This window comes from Coturnix japonica, chromosome 3 (genome assembly GCF_001577835.2).
Source record: "Coturnix japonica isolate 7356 chromosome 3, Coturnix japonica 2.1, whole genome shotgun sequence".
Taxonomy (NCBI): domain Eukaryota; kingdom Metazoa; phylum Chordata; class Aves; order Galliformes; family Phasianidae; genus Coturnix; species Coturnix japonica.
This window is the reverse complement of record NC_029518.1, coordinates 32,694,819-32,715,685: the sequence shown is the minus strand read 5'-3', so window position 1 is coordinate 32,715,685 and position 20,867 is coordinate 32,694,819. Positions and strand designations below refer to the sequence as shown.

Genomic DNA, 20,867 nt, shown 5'->3' with positions numbered 1-20,867 from the left:
GCTGAACTTTCACAGAATGTTGTACTTATTGAATATATTACCTTACATTCAAGCTATTATGTTTGCTGATTTTTAGTTTTGAATCAGTGACATGGCCTGAGGTATGCTGTGTTGTATGAATTCTTGTCCTAAAATTCAGTCTCTGTAGCGAGGGTAGGATTTAGCACATGGCTGGCAGTTTTAAGTTCTAACATAACTCTTCATTTCCAGTGCATGGAGGCCCAATAGCAATGTTATTACAAGTAATTAGCTATGAAAATCACCTTATCTGAGAAGAAATTTTATAACTCAGTATAACATTCCAGCTTCCTAACCTTGTGGTTTCTGCATTCTCCTATTCACAAAAGCTTTTGCACATCAGGACTGACTTCCCAAGGAAGAAAAATTTCTAGCTTACCTGTCCTAGTTAGCAGGCACAAAAGGCACCATTCTCATTTCATCTTTCTAGAAACTGCTTTGGATGGAGATGAGAGAAACATTTCTTACATTTTTTTCCCTAGGCATAACCTTTGCCGGGCAATCATTTTTATTCATGCTATTTTGCAGAAGTTGAATGGGATTATATTTGTGTCCTGACTGCTTCATCCTGTTTCCCTCAGAAACAAACAAAACTTCCAAAAAACATCCATGTCTTCTGGCTTTTCTATCATTAGCATTTCCTGGATATTGCTGCTAAGTGTTGTGACTTTCTTACATTTTTTCCTGACAGGTAGAAACAACAAATTAAGATCTACTTTCCTCCCTTCACTTACTAGAATCTGTGGAGGCATGTTTGTAGCAAAACACATTCATGAGGGAGGCTTTCAAGGTTTCAATTTTGATCAACCTTGTTGCAACATTAAGATATAATGATTTGGTAATTGGAAGAGAGCAGATTCAGGAGCAATTAGTCTGACTTGCAGCTGCAGTTAAAGAAACTTGCTTAGTGCCAAAAATACAAATCCTGGTTGTGTGTGATCAGTGTGTGTTAAATGATCAGTGTACAGCCCTCTCAACCCCCCCTCCCTCCCTTTGAGGACTGAAAGCTGCATGGTAAGTTCAGGGAATTCCACACAGTCTGATAGCTGAAGTGGAAGATGATCTGCAGACTGGTGAGCTGGAGCATATTCAAGATCTAAGCTACCGCTGAGTCTGTTTTACAGCCAAAATGAGCACAAATTGAAGTTTCCTTTTTAACACTTTCAAAGCTTTTTTGTAGGTTCATTCTCCTTTCTCTTTTTCGTTAGAAAAAGTTTTCTGGTCCCACTGCACGCAAGATAAGACATTACTGCATTTTCCTTTTTCTATCATTTAGAATTTCTAGAGCTGATTCATGAAATAATCTCAAATGTCTTCATGATAACTCTGTTCACCCATTCAGACAAGGTGATTTTTGGCTTGTTTTCTTTCAGTCAGTGTCAGCCTAAACAATGTTTTGCAGTAATTGAAGTTTCCTCTTTTATTCTCTTCTTCTGGGCTGTGGAATTTTTAGAGGGCTATGATGTAACTATTCTGTCTAATTCAGTATCCTAATAACACAGATGTAGTCAATGAGGTAGAGGAGAAAAGTGGGAACTACTTAATCTCTTTTATGTCTGTTCCTTTAAAAAGCGTGATGGAAGGTCTACTTTTTCCCAGTCACTGCACATATTTAAAGAGAATTTTAAGAGCATATGACAAGATTTCAACTCTTGAAAACGTCAGGTGTATCTACAGTGTGGATGCTACACCACATGGATAGGAGCTCTTACCAAAGCCCTGCCTACTGTAAATCCTTGCAATTTCTGTGGAATACAAGCACTGTCACTATGTAGCTTATGTTCTTTCAGCCTAACGTTATTGTATCTGGAACAAATATGGAAGGACTTGATCATTAAATTAGATTTTCATGAGCTTCTGAGCAGAACAGTCCAGCTAAGGGTTTGCTAGTAAATGCATTTGCTTCTTTAACTGTGCATACAAAACTAAACAGTTTCTGTCAAAAGCTGAATGAACTAAACAGTAAAAATATAATACTGGCAATCTACCCCAGATGAGTATGTCTGGCATCCTAATGAATACAGGCTTGTATTAGACATCAGATTTTACAAGCTGTCTTAGAATGACTGCCTTGTACTACTGCATACACATCATTTTCTGTTGTCTCTGGTATGCTGTACATAGACTTGGTTAGTTTTTCATTTGGTCCTCTTTGGTTGGAGGTACAAGACTTGTGAGAACCGTGATAATGAAGAAAGAGAAAAGCACTATATTATGGGTGTTAATCATCTGCTTCCCACAGAAAAAGAAGCAAACAAAAAGAATACTTCAGTATTCTGCTTAGAGGATAGTGCAAGAGTTATAAGGATATAATGTGCATTCAATGCTTTAATTCATCCAAATTTAACTGAATTTGAGATTTATTTTTTTTTTCTTCTCCTATTATTTTCATGAGGTGAATTGTTGAGATACTTCTGAACAGGTCTCATGAGCTTCATGAGGTCTTCTTTGTTTGCTTCAAAAGACCACAGGGCAGAAAGGAACCACCTCAGGTAGGAGGAAGTATTATAATAATCCACGTGGCTTGAGTTTACAAAGAGAAGTATAAGTGTTTGTCAGATGTTTGGAACCAGTTATCTCTTATCCTGAAATGATTCCGGAACATAGCTGTTTCCCTTGGGATCCCCTTCTGAACAAGAGATATTGCCTAAGACTGAAATGAATTGGAAAACGATGAGAGCTAAACTGAGTGTCACCTTTAATCCTGTGAAATGTAAACCACAAATGTTGTCTTTTTTTTTTCTTTTTTTTTTTTTTCCCTAAAACATTGAAAACCTCGCAGAGATCTTCAAATCTAAGAGAATAAAACCAAATTCCCTTACAAGATTGAAAAAAGGGGGTAAAATAAGTGCAGAGAGGGTTGGGAATTTATTGGTACTGTAGGTGCCAGTAATACTTTATTACTTTTGTACTCTGGAGTTGAAATTGATCTGATTTAATTTGTCAAAGTCTGACATCTGTGCAACACCAGCAAGTGAGATTTTCCATGACTTTCACAATAGTCCTACTTCAGTGAACTTGTAAAGAGATGAAAGTCAGGATAGAATGTTTTTTGGTTTGCTCCTTAATATACTATAGAGCTATGTATCATGTTACTGTGAACACTTACATTATTAGTGAGGAGTAGCAGCATAACATGCTTACCATATTTTCAGTAACTTTTGTGATAAGCCTTTTAAACGCTGAAATTTCTCCAGGCTTTTATGATTTTTTTATTTCTTTATTTTTTTTTAAACAATGTTCCTGCAAATGTCAGTGGCTGTTAACATCTGAATCAAGCTGTTCCCAGTCCATGTGACTGGAAATGGTGCCCAGAGCAAAAAAAAAGCCAGACATGCTGACTCTCATATAAGTATAGTCTGTTTGGAAAAGTTACCAGTGAACACAAGTAGAAGTTGCTGATTCCACATCAGAATGTATTCTGGCAGGAAATAAGGTAAGACTGCACGATGACCATTTTAATATTATTATTTTTACTAGAGGTATGCTTTAGAAATGGTCTGACATCTGGGGGAAAACATGACGAGCTGCTAAATCAGGATTCTGGCTGGACATAAGGCTAACCAGCTCACACACTGCTGGCAGTATCCGAAACACTCTTGGGATTATTTTGGAATTATCTCACAGGAAAGAAGGCTGAATTTGGGCTTTTAACTTATAGCGAGCCAGGGGAACAGTTCTGAATGGCCTTATGTTCTGAAGAGGTTTTCCACTCTCTAAGTAGGGGGAATGCCATGCAGTAACCAGCTGTGCGTAAGGGTAAAAGGCATTTATAACAATGAAAAAGAGATGAACTGAACCCTATGCATATGTGAATGAGACCAACATGGTATGTTGTATGGGTAGCATCAAAAACAGAAAAATGTACCAGTCTGATACGACTGGACTGGAAGGAGCTGCAGGCATATGCATGTTTTCACCTCTGAAAGTGTTATTGCTGCTAAATATATTTCAGACTTAACACATTGACATATGCATATACTGTCAGAAATTGGAAGGTCTAGGAACACAGCAGAAAATATGTAACTGAATCACAAACTGCTTATGAAGTTTCTAGTCCAGAGTAAAAAAGATTTCTTGTTGTTGTGGAGAAAAAAAAAAAAAAAAAAAAAAAAAAATGGATCATGCTTAGTGACCCATATGGGTAATCTAAATTTCTCCTGATGTTTAAGAATAAAGCCTTCATAAGACCATGCCCTGGGTGGCCTATGAAAGTTAAGGTGCATGTAGAGTTATGATGCTACTTTCCAAAATCACAGAATAGTTTAGGATGGAAAGGACCTCTGGAAATCATCTGGTCCAAAGTGAAACTTTAGCAAAGGAGTAGCACAAGGTTTAATGCCTTTGGTTGGAGGTACGCCTACAACAGGATAGTAACTCCTTCCTAGCCTCCAACCACCTTTATTTATTGTTAAGTGAAACCACCCTATGTTACTTTCATGCTCTGGGCTATGTGGAAATAAACATCTATGGCAGTACAGTTCTCTTCTTGTAATCTGTGGTGGCTTTGAGTCCTAATGCTACAGGGAAATCTGTCTAAGCAGTGGCTACAGAGTATGTCAACTGCAGTCCTTTACATTCCATTTCTGTTCTTTTTGTTTCCTACCTTGTTTGCAGTGTTTGCTAATGTAGTAGAGGGGAACAGCAAAACAAAGTAGCTATTCCATACCTTTGCTGCCATCACAAGAGGTTTGCTGCTTTATCAGCACAATGGTTATGTACCTATAGAAGTACAGGGCAGAGTGTAGCATATGCACATGTAGCACTTTTGTATAATCATAGAACTCAGACTACCTGTTTGAATGGATGTAGTTTTTGTTTATTTGTTTGTGGTGGTGGAGGATTTTTTCATTTCTTTTGCCATGAAAGCATTTTTCCTTTCCTGCACACCTTCAGAAAAGTGTTCAACTCATTTGACAAATAACTGTGGTGTAGTGTCAAACAATTTGTACTTGCCCTAGCTACGTTGCGTGTGGATTTTGATTTCAGCATAAATCTTCCAAGAAAAATATGTGTCTGTTAAACAAATAAACAGCAGATAATGAGGTATTATAGCAGCTCTTGCTCATCTTCCAAAATCTGCAGCAGATTTCCCTCAGATGGATTCTTATCATTTCTAGCTGCTACAAATTTATGAGCTGTCCAGAAATGTCAGTAGGGGTAATCTTAGAAAGATAAGAAGCAATAGCCCGAGCATTTAAAAATAACCAAAAGTAGGTAGCTTTACACTCTGAAGTATATCCAAAAACCACAAACTTTTTAGATAACTAATACCATCCAGACCAGTCACATCTAAGTGCTTGTAGAAACCAGTTGTGCTCAAGAATATAATTTAGAATCATCTTGTGTTCAAGATTTTATGAAAAGAAACTTTTTGAATGTAGTTTCGTATAGACATTGGAAAAAAAAATACTTTAAAGCAATAATCAAAACGTGCTAGGAAAAACTGCATCTCGATAGTTAGAAAACATGGTTCTGAAATAGTGTTGTAATCAATTCTGTTTACTAGAGTTCTTGTTCTCTACTTGATTTCTGTTACGTATTTACACCTTAGTCATCAAAAAGCTACAAGTTAAAAATACCTTTTCAATTCAGCAGTTTTCAAAGTCCCTCATACCTCCCCCTAATTATTTTTGCAGATATTTTGCATAGATACACCACTTACACCACCTAATTGGATCAAACAAATTTTTGCATTTTGCAGCATAGAAAGAATTCTTTGTTCCATCTGAAGTCAACAGATGTTTATGCACTCACTAAACACCCCACAATGACATCTTCCTATTTGAACATAAATAAACTCTAATTTTCATTGTGTAGAATTAGTTTTTCCCCCACTTCTTAAATTTTTCATACTGAAATATAAACTGAAGCTTTTTCCACTTCATGCAACAACCGGGGCTTTTGTTGTCTTTCCCATTTTAACACTACACCTATTCATCCATTCTGCGCAGCAGTTTATTTGCACATTATCTTTTTAACCTAATTTTTAAATTATATTTTCTAAACCTGATTTTACGCATACCCATTATGAAATATTTCAAGGCACTCTTTCCTTTGCACTTATTTTCATAGTAGAAGAAAATGTGGAATGAAACATAATCAACAAACAATCTGAACAGCTAATACCACATGCAATAATTAAAAGAATATTTAAGTAACTTGACACTTTATCTCTTTGAAACATATGCAATGTTACATCTCAGTATTTGCACAAAGAATTTTTCTTTAGGTCATGAATAAGTTATTTCTGTGTATCTTCTGTGCATGCCTCCTTCTGAAAACATCAGGCATGATCCTTTCATTTTCAGGCTACACCAAATATCTTGTCAAGGGCTTTATGACACAGTTAGGATTGACCCTAACTGAAGGAACATGGCAGCTGTGCCAAGACACATGTATAAATAAGTATCTAAATACAGAATACTTGGCCAATAGTTTTGACTCAAGACTTCTCTGAAATTTTCCATACAGTTCAAGCTTTAGTCTGTAACAAAGGCAATGTTATTAATAAATTATTTGGGGTGATTTTAAGGAACTGCAACTGCTGACAATTATAGGAAATGAATTGAAGATATATGTTAAAATCTATATACATAGAATGCCCAGACATTTAACTTATTTTCATTAGAAAATTAATTAGATCCTGCATTGCATTGTAATAATACAGAACAAAAAATTGCATCTAAACAAAAATTTACTCAGTGCTATTTCTAATTCTTGCCTGTGTTATCAGCCTTGAGAACTCCGGTTTAGTGTAATGCTGTCTGATTTCCTCTTTGGGAAAGAGCTGGATTTCCACATCAGAAGGAGAAATGTCAGACTGCCAGTAATGCAAAATTTCACACGGAAACACCGGACTGCTTAGAATCCTCTTATGGCATCTGAAATATTTTGGATTAGTACTGAGTCAAAGGGGTAAGAAGAAATTTTTTTGGTCCAATTAGATATTGACAGTAGTACTGGAAGAAAAGTAATTGTATCATAAACAGTCCATGATGGGAATGAATAACAGTGAATTCAGTGAAGGAGAGCTGAGAACATTGGGATGAATTGTCCGCATACGTTCTGTCATTGTTTTTTTCCCTCTTTGTTCCTTAGTCTGATGTAAAAGAGGACCATAGAATATTACAGATCATCTAGTACCAACCCATTTGCCATATGCAGAGCTGCCACCCACCATATCAGGCTGCCCAGGTCTCCATCCAACTTGGCCCTGGACACCTCCAGGGATGCAGTATCCACAGCTTCTCTGGACAGCTTGTGCAAGGGCCTCACTGCCCTCTGAGTAAATAATTTCCTCTTGAGATCTAACCTAAATCTCCTCTCTTGTAATTTAAATCCATTTAAAATCAATGCCTACCTGACAACATACAAATAAGAGCATTTTCTATAAATGTTTGCTAATGCTCATTTGTAATTTTCCTTAACCTATACTGAGGTAAGAAAACAAACAAACATACAAACAAAAAAACCCATAATCTGTTGTCTTCTACAAGCCTCACAGAGTGCACAATGAGCCCTTTATCTATATTGGAGCTTGTCATCAATATGGATCCTATGACCAGAATTGCCCTTACATTTGAATATTCCCATTTGGCTAAAATATCTTGCTGGAAAAGCAATAATGGGAAAGTTTGAAAGTAAATCTTAGCACTTCAAAACAAATAATAATGTGTTCCAGTTACTGAGTGGGAAAATAAATGATCATCACTTTGGTTGGAAGCAACAGTAGGGTATACTTTCCTCTACAGTACAGGACTGGTGTGTTTCAATGGAAAGAATATATGAGGCTAACATCTAGGCCCAAAATCAAGTCATCCAGGAACTAGAGAGTTCAAGGCAACTCTCCCTTAGGATGCACTATAGAAAAGACTGACTTGCTATTTGATTTCATTTCCTTTTCTTCCTTTACCTTCTTTCACTTCCTTAAAACATTACATTGTGATTGAGCTTTTTGTGTTATATTTATCCCACCTATGTGACACATATCCCAGTGTTATCTGTTCTGGGCCTTCATATAGCTTATTGCCATTTACTTTGAAACTGCTGCCAGATTTAATATTCCTTCATTTCCTACCTTTACACTTACAAAAGCAGTACTGTATGTACTTATATAAGCAATTAATTTTACTAAACTAGGCTATGGTATGTTTTCTACATAAAGAATATTTCTTGGACTCATAATTTCTGGAAAGCTAATGGTTACTGATATTTGTCCATCAAATGCCTCTTCATTGCACTTTTTGCAGAAACTAAAGCAGTGAAAGTCTGGGGAAAGTGACTAAATGTAATTAAGTTAATGAGGTTATCCATGTGAGTCTACTTAGATGGCAAGCTTTATGTGGTAGGAACAGTGCTCTTCTAACATTTTGCTCTGAGTTTAACACAACTGATCCCAGATGTGAAAGATATGTCTATGATGAGAAAACGCAGATAATAGAAGAGTTAGAACACCCTGAGTTACAACATGGCATTGTTTAGTGTTGTAAAACTCAAACAAACATGTAAGTAGAACCTCTTCTCTCGGGGTTACATTAATCTTGATAATAGACTTCAGGAATAAAGATTCCCACTGCTTGCCTTCACAGTGTATCTTACAGTGTTGGCCATACAGATCACAGGTAGAGGAATGGTGTTCAACTATATGTACTGCTAGTCCAAATTCTAAAATCATTTTCTTTAAATCCCGAACTACTTCAGAAGCTGTGAATATTGGAAGACTTCTAATTCAGAAGCAAATAAATAAAGTGTCAGATGACAATGTGAATATTCCATTTAGAAGTCATGAGTTACTCTGGGCTACACTAAAGTAGTCTAACTGTAATTTAGTAATGCTAAAACTTCATGCAATAATGCCTCAGGTAATACACTGGCTCAGAAAAGACCATGAGGGCTTTAATTGAACATTTAATCTTTTTTCCCCGGGTGTTGTTTTTTTCCTTGGTGCTGAGTACATTATTTACAAAATAGAAAAATAACTCCTCTTAGGGATTAATTCATCTCTCTCTCTCTCTTTTTATTTATTTTTATTTTTTTAAATATGTACAAAGAAGGTAAGCTGCCATACTGGTAGTTTACAAAAAAACTATTTAGGTTAAATTTAAGACTACTGTTAAACATTTCAATTGTGTTTACTGAACATCTTCCCTGATCATTTGTGAAATAGTAATGACGTATCTCATGTCACTTAATGAATGAGTCTGATCAGCTTCTAAGTTAGGAAGACCTAGCAAGGCCTAGCTCCATTTCCTAAATAATTTTATGTAAGCTCTTAATATTATGATATTGGCAGGGGAGGGGGGGAGACGGGACAGAGCATAATAAAACATTAGCTGGAATATTTCCTTGCCAACTGTTGCATAAATCAGTGCTTTAGTATTACTTCAGGTTCCATAACAAATTTCCTAAAGTGCTCTAGACAGTGACATTTTAAACTCAAATGTTACAAAAGAAATTAAAACCTTGAGACATGATGCAAACACTGTCTAAATTATAAATCTCCAAACTGAATGCTATTTTTTCTCAGAAGGGAATATTGTAGATATGATTGTTTTAACTCATTTTCTATACATTTCTTTTTCTCTGTGGAAACTATCTATAAAAACATTGAGAAGTATTTAATAATATCCTTTCTGCTTTTTATAGACTACTATGAATATTGTGGTAAGGTTCCTCCAAATCTTCCCTTCTGCTGAATGAAAAGTCCTAACTCCTTCAGTCTTTCATCACAGGGCAGATTTTTCAGACATTTGATCATGATTGTGGTCCTTTTTTGGACCCTCTCTAATCTGTTTGCATCTTTTCTGAATTCTGGGGACCAGAATTGGACACAGTATTCCAGGTTTGGCCTTACAAGTACTGAGAGGGACATTCATATCTCTCTATATTTGCTGGTAATGCACCTGTAGATGCAGACTAGGATCTACTTTGCCTTTGCTGCAGCAATACACTGCTGTGTCACAACCAGCTTGTCTTTCACCAGGACCTCCAGGTTTCTTTAAAGAAGGCTGCTTCCCAGCCACACAGTCACTAGCCAGTACTGGAGAATTTGGTTATGTACTCCCAGGTGAAGGACATTGTACTTTTCTTTGTTCTCTCCCAGACTGTATCATATCTCTCCCTTCTGACCTGCATCTCACCACCCAGTTTATTGTCATCTGCAAACTTGGTGATGGTGCTTTCCAGTTTCACCATCCAGATCACTTATGAAGATACTGAATAGCATGGGGTTCAGTATTGATCCCTGAGGGAACCTACATGTCCCTCGTGCTATCCTGAATAAAAAACATCTCTGTTTGGATTGCGACACACTAAAAAAGAATGGATGTCCGCTCTGCTTTCTCACAAAGGTGAAATGAATCTGCTGCAGAGTGCCAAAGGAAGTTTTCTAAGTATTGCAGTTAACACAGTTGATTAAAAAGAATGTCTTTTAAATTATCAGTCATATCTTGCCAATATTTGAAAGACAAAAGACATTAATGATTAATAGTCTTAACTGAAAGTCAGGATATGGGAAGAAAAAATAAAGGTCATTATAGTTATTCATAGCATTGTGTGAAAGTAACTCATATTTAGCACTGTGTGCTTCCACTAATTATCAGATAACAATTAAGAAACTGGAATACCTCCTTCCATCATAGCCACAGATGTGAAATTTGGTGAAAGTCTTGGATTAAAAAATCAAAAGATAATTATGTGATGATATATCCTTTAAGGGTAAAAAAGTTAACACACATGAGAATAACGATGAGAATAAGAATGAAGAAATGGTACTGTAGAGGACACTGAATTAGAATTATCACACTAGGTGCCCTAGGCATTTAGCCCTATAAAAGCTGTAGTTCATTGGTGACTTCTACGTATGGCATAACACTTAATACAAAAACATCATCAACTTAATTGTTTGTCATGACCTTTATCAGGGCACCTGTGTTGTTCAGCAGCATCTTTATTCTTTTGTCTTACTCTAGTCAAATAGACTGCCAGCTGTTCATCTATAGGGCACTAGCTTTACAATCAGCATCAGATCTCAGCTTATTATGATAACCATTCAGCTGACAATAGGAAAGCCATGTTAACTACAAAAACAGTAGAAATTTACAGTGCAAATTAGTCTTTGAGAGCCTATCATGAAGCATTAATCCAGTACACACTATATAAGTTGTGTATAAAAGAATAGCCCTCAATGTCTTGCATCAAGATTGACTAATGAAATAAATGAATTTTATGAACATTTAAGAACAACAAAGTCTGCAAATGTACATACAGGGCAAGGATTTTACTAACGGGGGGTCACTGCTCAACCAACCAATCCTTAAAGTGAACACTATCCCCTTTGCATCAGGAACACATAGCAGAATGTATGTCAGAAACTGTATCTAACCATACAATCCTCTGAAATAGTTTCCTCTGCCCTCTGTTTATGGAATGAACTTGAATTGTTATAACTGCAATAACAATTTCACTTTAAGATGTACAGTGGAGATGCAAAAAATGGCAGAAATTTTATCACTCTTTGTGATCATCATGTGACAACATAAAAGGATCAGAGTCAGAGGAATTAAAACCACATGATACATATGACATCAATGTTCTTTTTAGTTTCAGTACACTCTGGTCACTCCATCTAGAAAGGTCTTCATCCTGTGAACTCCTAATTAGATGGAGACATTCACATTTGTGAGTTAGGTACTATTCACCTTATGAATATGACTTAATAGAGTAAATCAAACCCTAGAAAAGAGTCATTTTTCTGTATCTTACTATTCTGGACTCACTTAATGCCAAATCTAATTCTGGAAATACTATCAAAAATACATTCTAATTACTAGGTTTATTTGATACATGCATGTATGTATGTATATATCTACAGCAGAACAGGAGTGGATATCTGAAAGAAGAAGGCAAAAACTGAAGTCAGGCTCCACAGATTTTTTCTTTAAAGTCACTGGCTGAAATCTTTAAGAACAGAGAGAAGGATCCTAGGAAAAGAATTATCTTTGTCAATGTTTCCGTCAGACGAGTAAGCACTTATTGTAGAAAAAATAAAATTAGAGCACTCAGTATTAAAGTAAATCCCTTGCCTCCTGCAGAAAAGGACGAGGCTCAAAATTAGCCATTGTTTCATGGCATTTTGGTCTCTCTGCAGGCAAAAATGTCCACTGATATGATCAAAGTCCACGTTTTTCAACCCAGTCATTAAGTATTCTGGGAGAAGTCCAACAAAACCAAAAAGACAATACATAATTTTCTGCTTGATTTAACCGAATATGTTCTTCTCTAAGGAATGAAAATGAGGAGGCCCAGTTTTTTGCAGACTTGTATCCTTTGTTCCTTTCTCTGCCCTCTAGTACAAAAATCCCTTCTGTTCTCATTTTGTTCTATGAAATACATCCTTATGATAAGCAGTCTTAAACTATGTGAATCCCTCTTGATCAACCCAAATACTGATTTTGTGTGTGTGTGATTTTGGCAGGAATTTAATTATTTTCATCTTAAAAACTGGGTTGATGTTTTTTACTGTGCTCAAAAGCTATTCAGAAGTCTGAAGAAACACACTTTGCATAAATTTTAATCTCTTAGAAAATAAAACCCACTACTTAGACTCTGAATTTTGAATGTATTCAACAGTAGTTTAATGGTAAAAACTTACAAAGCAAATCAAATGCAACAGTATAGAATATATCATGAAAAATGAATCAGCTAGCCAGGCTATCAAACAAGTATGGATATGAGAAAATGACTACTGGTTCATTGCATTTAATATAAAATTTGTCTGAAAAGAACTTTATGCAAAGAAAAGTGGGGACTGTGCCACAAGATGCCTCCATTTTTCAGAGTACAATCAAGTGGGGAACAAAATAGACCTTCACACTTCCCTGCTGAACAATTCTATGATTTGGAGATTTGGTTTCAAAATGAGTGTAGCACCCTGTGCTCCATATTCAGGAGTCCCTGGATGCAGTGTCTGCAAAAACCTGGATTTTCAGAGACTGCTTCTGTGACCTGACCCTGACCTGCAGCATATGTATCTCTGGAATGCTGGCAGGGTTTTGTGTGCAGCTGCTCAGCCAACTCGTCCTCTCTAAATAGCTGTGGAAGGCTCTGTACAGCTCTTATGCTATATTTTACACTAAAACAGAAGTTAGGTTGTGGTAATATTAGAGGAAAATAATAAAATAGCTTGTTGAAAAGCATATGCTTTTTGCTTTGCTGAGCTGGTCATAGCTTTAAATAAAATAAATAAAACACTGCTTCACTATGTATAAATATATTATTGCATTTATGTGAGGAATAAAGGAGATTCAAATGCTTCAAAAAGATTTTGGCTCTTAACCAGTGTGCAGACTGCAGTGTATTTGGCATGCATTGTATTGCTGGAGATCCTGTCTCTTCGGTAGGTTAATTTGCAATGTTAGTTCTTGCTGCTGAGATATTACGCAGGAGAAAGTTGAGCGCTGTGTAAAAGGCATTTGAAAATCCTCCTCATCATTTTCTCATGCACCTAATATAAGCTCCTCCAATGCAAGATAAATGCTTCAGTTTGATCACTGCTTCTTGTATTCAAGCTCCTTATATGAGGGATCTTTCAATATGTAAACCAGATGAATGATTTCTACTTAATATAAATACAATTCATGAGGCATGATTTCATACTGCTCAGATATGTATTAACCAACTTCATCTCTAGCCACTGCGGTCTCATAACCAACATTATATTTCCTCATCTCCTGTCTCAGTCTTCAGCACTTGCCAGTAGGATAGGGGTAGTAAGCCTGCTTGAATTTGTCAAGTTGTAAAAGACAATTCTGCCTAGAGCTGAAAGAGTTGGGGGCAAGCGAGCAGGAAATTATTTTCAACGGCATTAACATGAAACACTATTTTGGCAGTATGAGAGCGTAATGGTAACTAATATCTTCTGGGATGGTAACATTTCCATAACAGGATAAGGAAGGCTGGAAGAGCCATGATGCCAGGGGAGCCTGCAGTTCTTCAAGAAGTACTTGAGCATGGCAAGTGTGTCCTTGCCCTGCAGCAGTCAGCAGAGGCTCTCATCATGGCTGTCTTATCCTCAGCCTGTTGCCGCTATCCTCTTCTGTACTGTCAGTGGCAACCCAGTACTTACCTGTGGCATTGGAAAAGAAGATGGATGTCTCTCTAGAACATCCATGCCCTGGGTCAGTATATTGTGGCTTAACCCCACCAAAGCACCTATTGTGGGCTCCAGCAGCCTCCCGACACTAAGCTGCTGAGTTTGCCCAGCAAGCAGAGGGACACAGACATCACATGTACATATGTACACAGCCTCCTGGAAGGGCTGGTCTGTGGCTCCCTTCCCCTGGTGTTGTGTCCGTAAAGCCTAACCCCATTTTAGCAGCTCAGCCCTGGCAGTTACAGCCATGGAAATGCCATGTGTAGGTCAACTGCAGTAATGAGGCACTATTATCTTCACTTCATGAGCACTTATATGACAGTACTCACTTGACTATTACTACAGTAGTAAAATAGAACATTACAGCCAATGCATCATGGTAAAAAAGGAGAGAGCTGCCAAGTTTGGCAGCTGTTTGTTCCAAGAAAGCTCCTTCTCACTGGTATGAGCTCATCTAGGCACCACTCTACCTCCCTAAGGCAGACAATGTTTCTCCTGGGCCAGGAACACCAGGATGCTTGTGAATGATCAGGACTTTTTGTGAGAAATTTCTGAAGAAATCTCCTGCTGTGGTCCCAGACCTCCACAGTTTTGCCACCCTGAAGAACCACTCTGCCTTAGCTGTGCTCCAGGAGGGCCCAAGCCTGTGCCCAGGTGGGGGCAATTAGCACTGCCAGAAGCCCTGCCCTTCCCTTCCTTTCCCTTCCCTTCCTTGCCCTTCACTTCCTCTCCTATTCAGACCAGCTCAGAACAGAGCTGTTGGGCAGCGTGGGCATTCAGAGGGGGCTGCAGTAGATGGAAATTCCTACTGTTAGAAATAATTTTGTCTTCTAGCAGTTGTTTCCTTTTCTAAGTGGAATGTGTCCATGAGTAACTATCTAAGACTGAAAGGATAATGCATCTTGAACTGTAAGTTTTAAACCTCTGTCTCTTTTTAGTATCTCTCAATGTTTGCAGGAGTATCTTCAGCTTGTCATTTGACTCTACAATTTTTGAAAACCTGCTAGCATGTTAAATACTAAGTGAGGTAGGCAGGCTTGAGGACCAGCATAAGTTACTTGCTGACAGACTATATAATATGCTACAAACAACTTCTAAAAATGAGGTTTCCTTCTTGCCCATATAATTTTCCTCCTTTTCTGCCTTTTTATAGAAAGACTTCTTTCTTTTTTTTTTTTTTTTTCCTTTGTTGTTGAATGTTGATTATGTTCTTAGCTTATACTGATGACAAAATGTTCTGATTGCTGTTGTTGTTAGTAGTTTTATGTTTCTCTGTGGAAGCTGAAGACTCCTGAGGAAAAAAAACAAAGCCCAACATATAAACATCAGTAGTAATAGGAAATGGTTTAGAGATCACGTGTTTATAGAGAAGAATGGAGAGCGAATCACTTTAGAATACCTCATTAAAGTTTCTCTTATACCTTAAGTATGTAGTTTCTTCAGTACTGTGTTAATTTTGTGCAGTATGTAGTAAGATAAGAGTTTTTAAATGAATTTGAGAAGCTATGATAATTCAGGTGTGATTAAAGATGAAAATGAGTGAAAAATCTCAGTTACATCAGGATAGTATTCTACTACTCTGGTTCCTTCAAACTGTGCATTTGGTACTTATTTCCCCCCTGTCTTCAAATGGAGTAGTTTACCTGAGCTTTTGAAGCCTTTCTGCAAGTATGTAATAATGCCATTAAAACAATCTAACAAAATAGGAACTAACAGAAAACAAATACAGGAATACAGTCAGAAATCAAAATACCCTAAATTATTCTTGTGGACTTTGCTAGCATTTGCTAGAATGTTTTTCAATTGTGTGGATAAATAAAAAGTAAAATAAATAAAGAAATAAATAAAGCCAGTGTCATCTGACCTACTTAAAACTTTTGAGTCCTTGAGTACAGAGGATTTGTGGTGCCTGAGCCATAGGCACCTCAGGACATGGCTTGCAGCAGAACAGTAAATGAATAAAAAGCACAAGTAAAAGTTTGTGACCGTTCAGAACAACTTACTTATGTTTATCGTTGTTAGTGCTGTTCTTTCCAAACTGAATAAACAGTAGTTATTTAGCAGGGACAACCACCCAGATTTGTAAATGTCATTGGTGTACTTTGAGGAGGAAAAACTGGTTGAGGTGGTATTTTGATGCTTTTTGGTTAGTTTTATGTTAATGTAAATATACAAATTGTGAAATGTAAATATGTATACATTTATTATTTAATATATTTAGTCTGGAGAAAGAAAGTAAAACCTCAGAAGGAGAATGATTTTAAGAAATTCATTACGTAATGAACACTGTTGATAAAGGCGCTCAGAAGTATAAGGAGTATATTAAGTTCTTCACAAAAAGTTTTTCTAATAGACTAAGCAGTTTAGATAAATGATAATCTGTTAGAGAATCTATTTTTTGGCTGGGTTTGAATGAACGTACTGAACTGATCTAAATTGTTAATTCAGTATCTTACACTTTTGTTTCTATCGGAGGTATTTTAAATCTAAATTTCAAAAAGGGAAGTTCAGGAAGTGTTGTTATGAAGTACAGACGTTAATACATCTAAACCAAAAATGGAGGAAAAGAGGACTTCAGCGCAAGTTTCCAAAATAGTTAGCAAGCAACAGTGTTCAAATCAATTATTAAACATAGAGGATGAAATAGGGGAATGTTTTCATTAGTTGCATTTGAATGGTGCTATTTTTTGTTGCTGTTGTTTTTGTTTCATGCCAGATGTTCTTATCAGTAAAAACAATGGTGATATGTTTTTATATTTATGAGTTGACTCTCCTGATAATAATAGTATATGTATACTCAGCATACAAATTGTGGGGAGTTTATTTATATAGTGATTACCAAAATGCATTGAATTTAAAGTGTATCACCTTACACTACAAGAAGATCTTTCTGTTGATTATCTTTATTAAATCTACTTTCAGAATGATTCTCCTTGTTAAATTAATTTTCATGTTTTGGTGACCTTTAAAAAGTAAACATGTGTATAACCAGAGGCACTGTCTTATCTGCCAAAACAGCACATTCTTAAACAACTTATAAATATTCTGATAACTCAATAGTTTATATTTACATGTTTATTAGTTTATTCATTTGATCAATTGAGGAGCAATTAAAGTACCTTTACTTTTTTTATTTCTACTCTAGGAATAAGAGCATTGAAGTCCAGCAATTGTCAGTGATTTGGTGACACACAGAACTTGCAATGCAGGCAATAAAAACCGTGGAAAAAAAAGTGACTTTTATAAAGGAAACACTTTTCACAGAATCCTTCCTAAAGAAACAGGAGCGCAGCAGAAGCCCAGAGAGCAGACAGCTCTGTGAGCAGCAGCCATTGGAAGGAGCTGTCTGCAGCTCGCAGTGCTGTACTGAGCATGTCCCAGCGGAGCCCAGTGCAAGCAGCACATTATGCAAAAAGGCAGCTCTAGCAGATGGGAGAGAGGCACAGCAAGCATTTGCTTCACTTGCATCACCACCGCTTGAAAACAAACCTGGATTGCTAGAGGGGATCTTGCCGGCAGGCCGAGGGAGAGAAACCCAGGAGCATGGCTTGATTACTGAAGGTGCTGCGTTGCGAAAAATCATGGGGAATCAAGATGGGAAGCTAAAGAAAAATGCAGGTGATGTGCATGAAGGAGGAGAGGATGCCTCTGGGCCGAAGGATACAGATGGCACAAAGAAGGTATTGGGAAGCAGAAGGGGACTGGGGAAGCATGCAAAAGGAAGTGAATCTGGTAAAAAGAAGGGTAAATCAGATTCGAGAGCCTCTGTGTTTTCAAATTTGAGGATCAGAAAAAATCTGTCCAAGGCTAAAGATGGGAATAGTAGTTCAAGGGAGGATGTTTTGGAAAGTCAGGCCTTGCCAGCCGGAGACCTGGACAGTACTCATTCGATCATTACCAAAACTCCAGACATAAGCATCTCTGCAGATGAAGGGGGTCTTTCTGATACAGATGCTGAACATTTTGAAATCAGAAATGAAACTGTCCCAGTTGCTGCAGAGACACAGGATGGACAAAGGACCAGCTCTGGCTCTGATACAGATATATACAGTTTCCATTCAGCCACAGAACAAGAGGATTTGCTTTCTGATATCCAGCAAGCTATTAGACTGCAGCAGCAGCAGCAGGGGGCAATTAACATTGGAACGGAGGACCTTGTCACCAAAACAATGGGCCGACACATGGCTAATTCGCAAGCAGCCCCTTTGGATTTTGAACGGTTTCTTTCAGTAACTGCCACTGACAAAGAGAGTAGCCCTGATGCTGTGGAGGCTTTTCCAGCAGAATCTGAAATTGCAGAAGACGTTCCTGTTTCCTGTGCAACTGAACGTGAACTGAAAGAAGAAGTAAATGGTACAGGCTCTCCTGGAAATGGTTTATTTGAACCACAAGAACGTAAGCAATTGCCTGAGGAACAGCTCACTGCTGGAGTGGATGCTGTAGCTCGTGAGCTAGATGGTGATCTAAATCTAAGATTTAGAACTGCGATAGAAAATGGGTCTGAGGCACGCAGCTTTGCAATACATCCTCCAGCCTCAGCAGCAGCAGATTCTGAGGCTAAAATTGCTGAAGTGCAGGCTGTTGATTTCCAAGGTTCAGTAACAGAGGATAGTGCTTCAGACGCAGGCCGAGATTATGCTGCTGAGACTCAGGAAGGTAAACACACTCCATCAGCCAGTCAAGAGGACTTGCATAATGGTTTATCTGTGGAAATGAAAAATGGCATTATACCCTCTGAAGGAACAGCAGGAAGTCCAATGTTTGGCTCCCGATGCTTTAAGCCCTATCTAATTAATCCTTGTTACATCAAAACCACAACTAGACAACTGAGTTCTCCCAACCATTCACCTTCTCCCTCCCCATCTCAGAGCCCACTTTTTACGAGGAGACAAGAGTCCTTCCACAAAAAAGAAAAGGTTCCTATTAAGAAGCAGAGGTCTGCTAGTTTGGCAGGTTTCTTTAGCCGTTCAGCAGACTGGACAGAAGAAGTATCTAATTACAAAAGTGAGATAACGCAGAAGGTGGGCTCTGCAGGCTACTTGGAGCGTAAGGGGTTTAGTGAGAAATTTCAAACAGAAAGAGTGCCTTTGACTCATTCAAGAAAGTCCTCAGGGGTGCAGGCTTCTACAGAGGCATTTCCCAATGTCTTTTCAGGTGAGTGACATGTACTAAGATTGTTTTTTGTTGTGTTTTTGGTTTTTTTTCCCTCTAGAGTCTTTGAAAATTTAAGAAAAAAGTACTTGAATTCAGTCCTTTGTATGTACTGTTGTCTGTACTTGTACTGACAGTTTTAAAATGGAAGGCCTAATCTTACAAACACATTCACATTTTATTAATGAGAATAGCCTCTCTGTATTCAGCATCAGCCAGGCAATAGTGCCAGTCAAGGAAGTGCGTAACTCTTTGAAGTTTTTTGGGTTTTTTTTTTCCTTTTTAAAATTCTTTGTCTACATCCTGTTGAAAAAGGCTGAGTGCCTTAAATTAATCTTGAGAAATGCCAAGAGCTGCACTGTTTGAATCAGGCAAGCACACAGTTTAAATGGGTCTTTCAGATCTGAAGCTTTCTATATCTGTGAGCTTGTTTAAGGTTGTCTTGTTTGGCATAAGATATTTACAATGTATATCAAAATTATTGTAGTATTTATGAGAGCTGCACCTGGAATGAATCTGAGGTGATTTAGTATAAAAAGGAAAGAGGCATGCAAGCAGATATGGACAGCACTACAGAAAATAACTAATTTCCCCTTCAGAAGGGAAAAAGATGAGGAAAACATGTTAATGGCTTTAAAAGTCTTCATAAAATGGAGAGGAGAAACAGAATAAATTTTGGTAGTTCTGATAAGCTGTTGCTGAGGCTGTAAAATGAACTTATTCAGGAAATAATTCTTTTATCTTGTCTGTGGGGCAACTTGCACATTGTCACAAAACTGTAGAAACATAGAGTCTAAAAATGAAACGAAGTGCAGGAAAATATGCACACTATGGAATTTTGTTTGTTTTTTCTTGTTTTCTCAATCTTCTATTTCTATATGAAAAACTAAGGCATTTACAAATAGAGAAGGCCTCTGTCATATATATGAGGTACTTACACAGGAATTTTAGCAACATATTCCATTTCCTTTTCACTTAGGAAAAAATGTAAAACTAATACAGATGACCTACAAACATCTGTTACAAGATTAAAGCAGTTGCATGTGTAAATCACTGTTCAGGTTTATTTTGAATGTGTCTGTTTGAGGTGCATGAGCACAATAACTATATATATACATCAGTGATGTTTGAGAAAATGGGATGAGAATCTTCGTTTATCACAAAAACTAGTGTGATTTAAAAATCTCTTTTAAGAAAGCAGTTGAGCCATTTCTTTTTATAAAGAGTAGTAGTTATGATGCAGATTTCATAAATTATGTAACCTGTAGTTATCTGCATTCCCTTTCTCTGTGTGCGTTATGCTCTGCTGGGCATCAGAATATTACTATTGAATGAACTTGCCTGGAGGTGAGGGGGTGGGGAATTAGTGACTCTTACTTTTTCACAACAGCAAATCCCAGCATTTGGAAGATAGAACTTTTGTCAGATTAAAATCACCAGAATCCTTTCATTATTTAATTGTCTTGAACAGAAATCCCCAGCCTCTATCACGAAGATTAGAGTTCAAGATGTTCACTTGTACATATACAAAAAAGCACAACCT

The 20,867-nt window shown here is 37.2% G+C and overlaps 1 protein-coding gene across 1 annotated transcript in view; it reads left to right on the top strand.

Annotated features, from left to right (window-relative positions):
• Positions 1 to 14,921: 14,921 nt before the first annotated feature.
• The window catches only part of FMN2 (formin 2), a 133,077-nt gene continuing 127,131 nt past the window's right edge, over positions 14,922 to 20,867 (top strand). The window contains 2 exon segments of the mRNA XM_015857765.2: positions 14,922 to 15,082; positions 17,319 to 19,327. Coding sequence (XP_015713251.1) covers positions 17,377 to 19,327 — 1,951 coding nt within the window. The 5' untranslated portion in view covers positions 14,922 to 15,082; positions 17,319 to 17,376.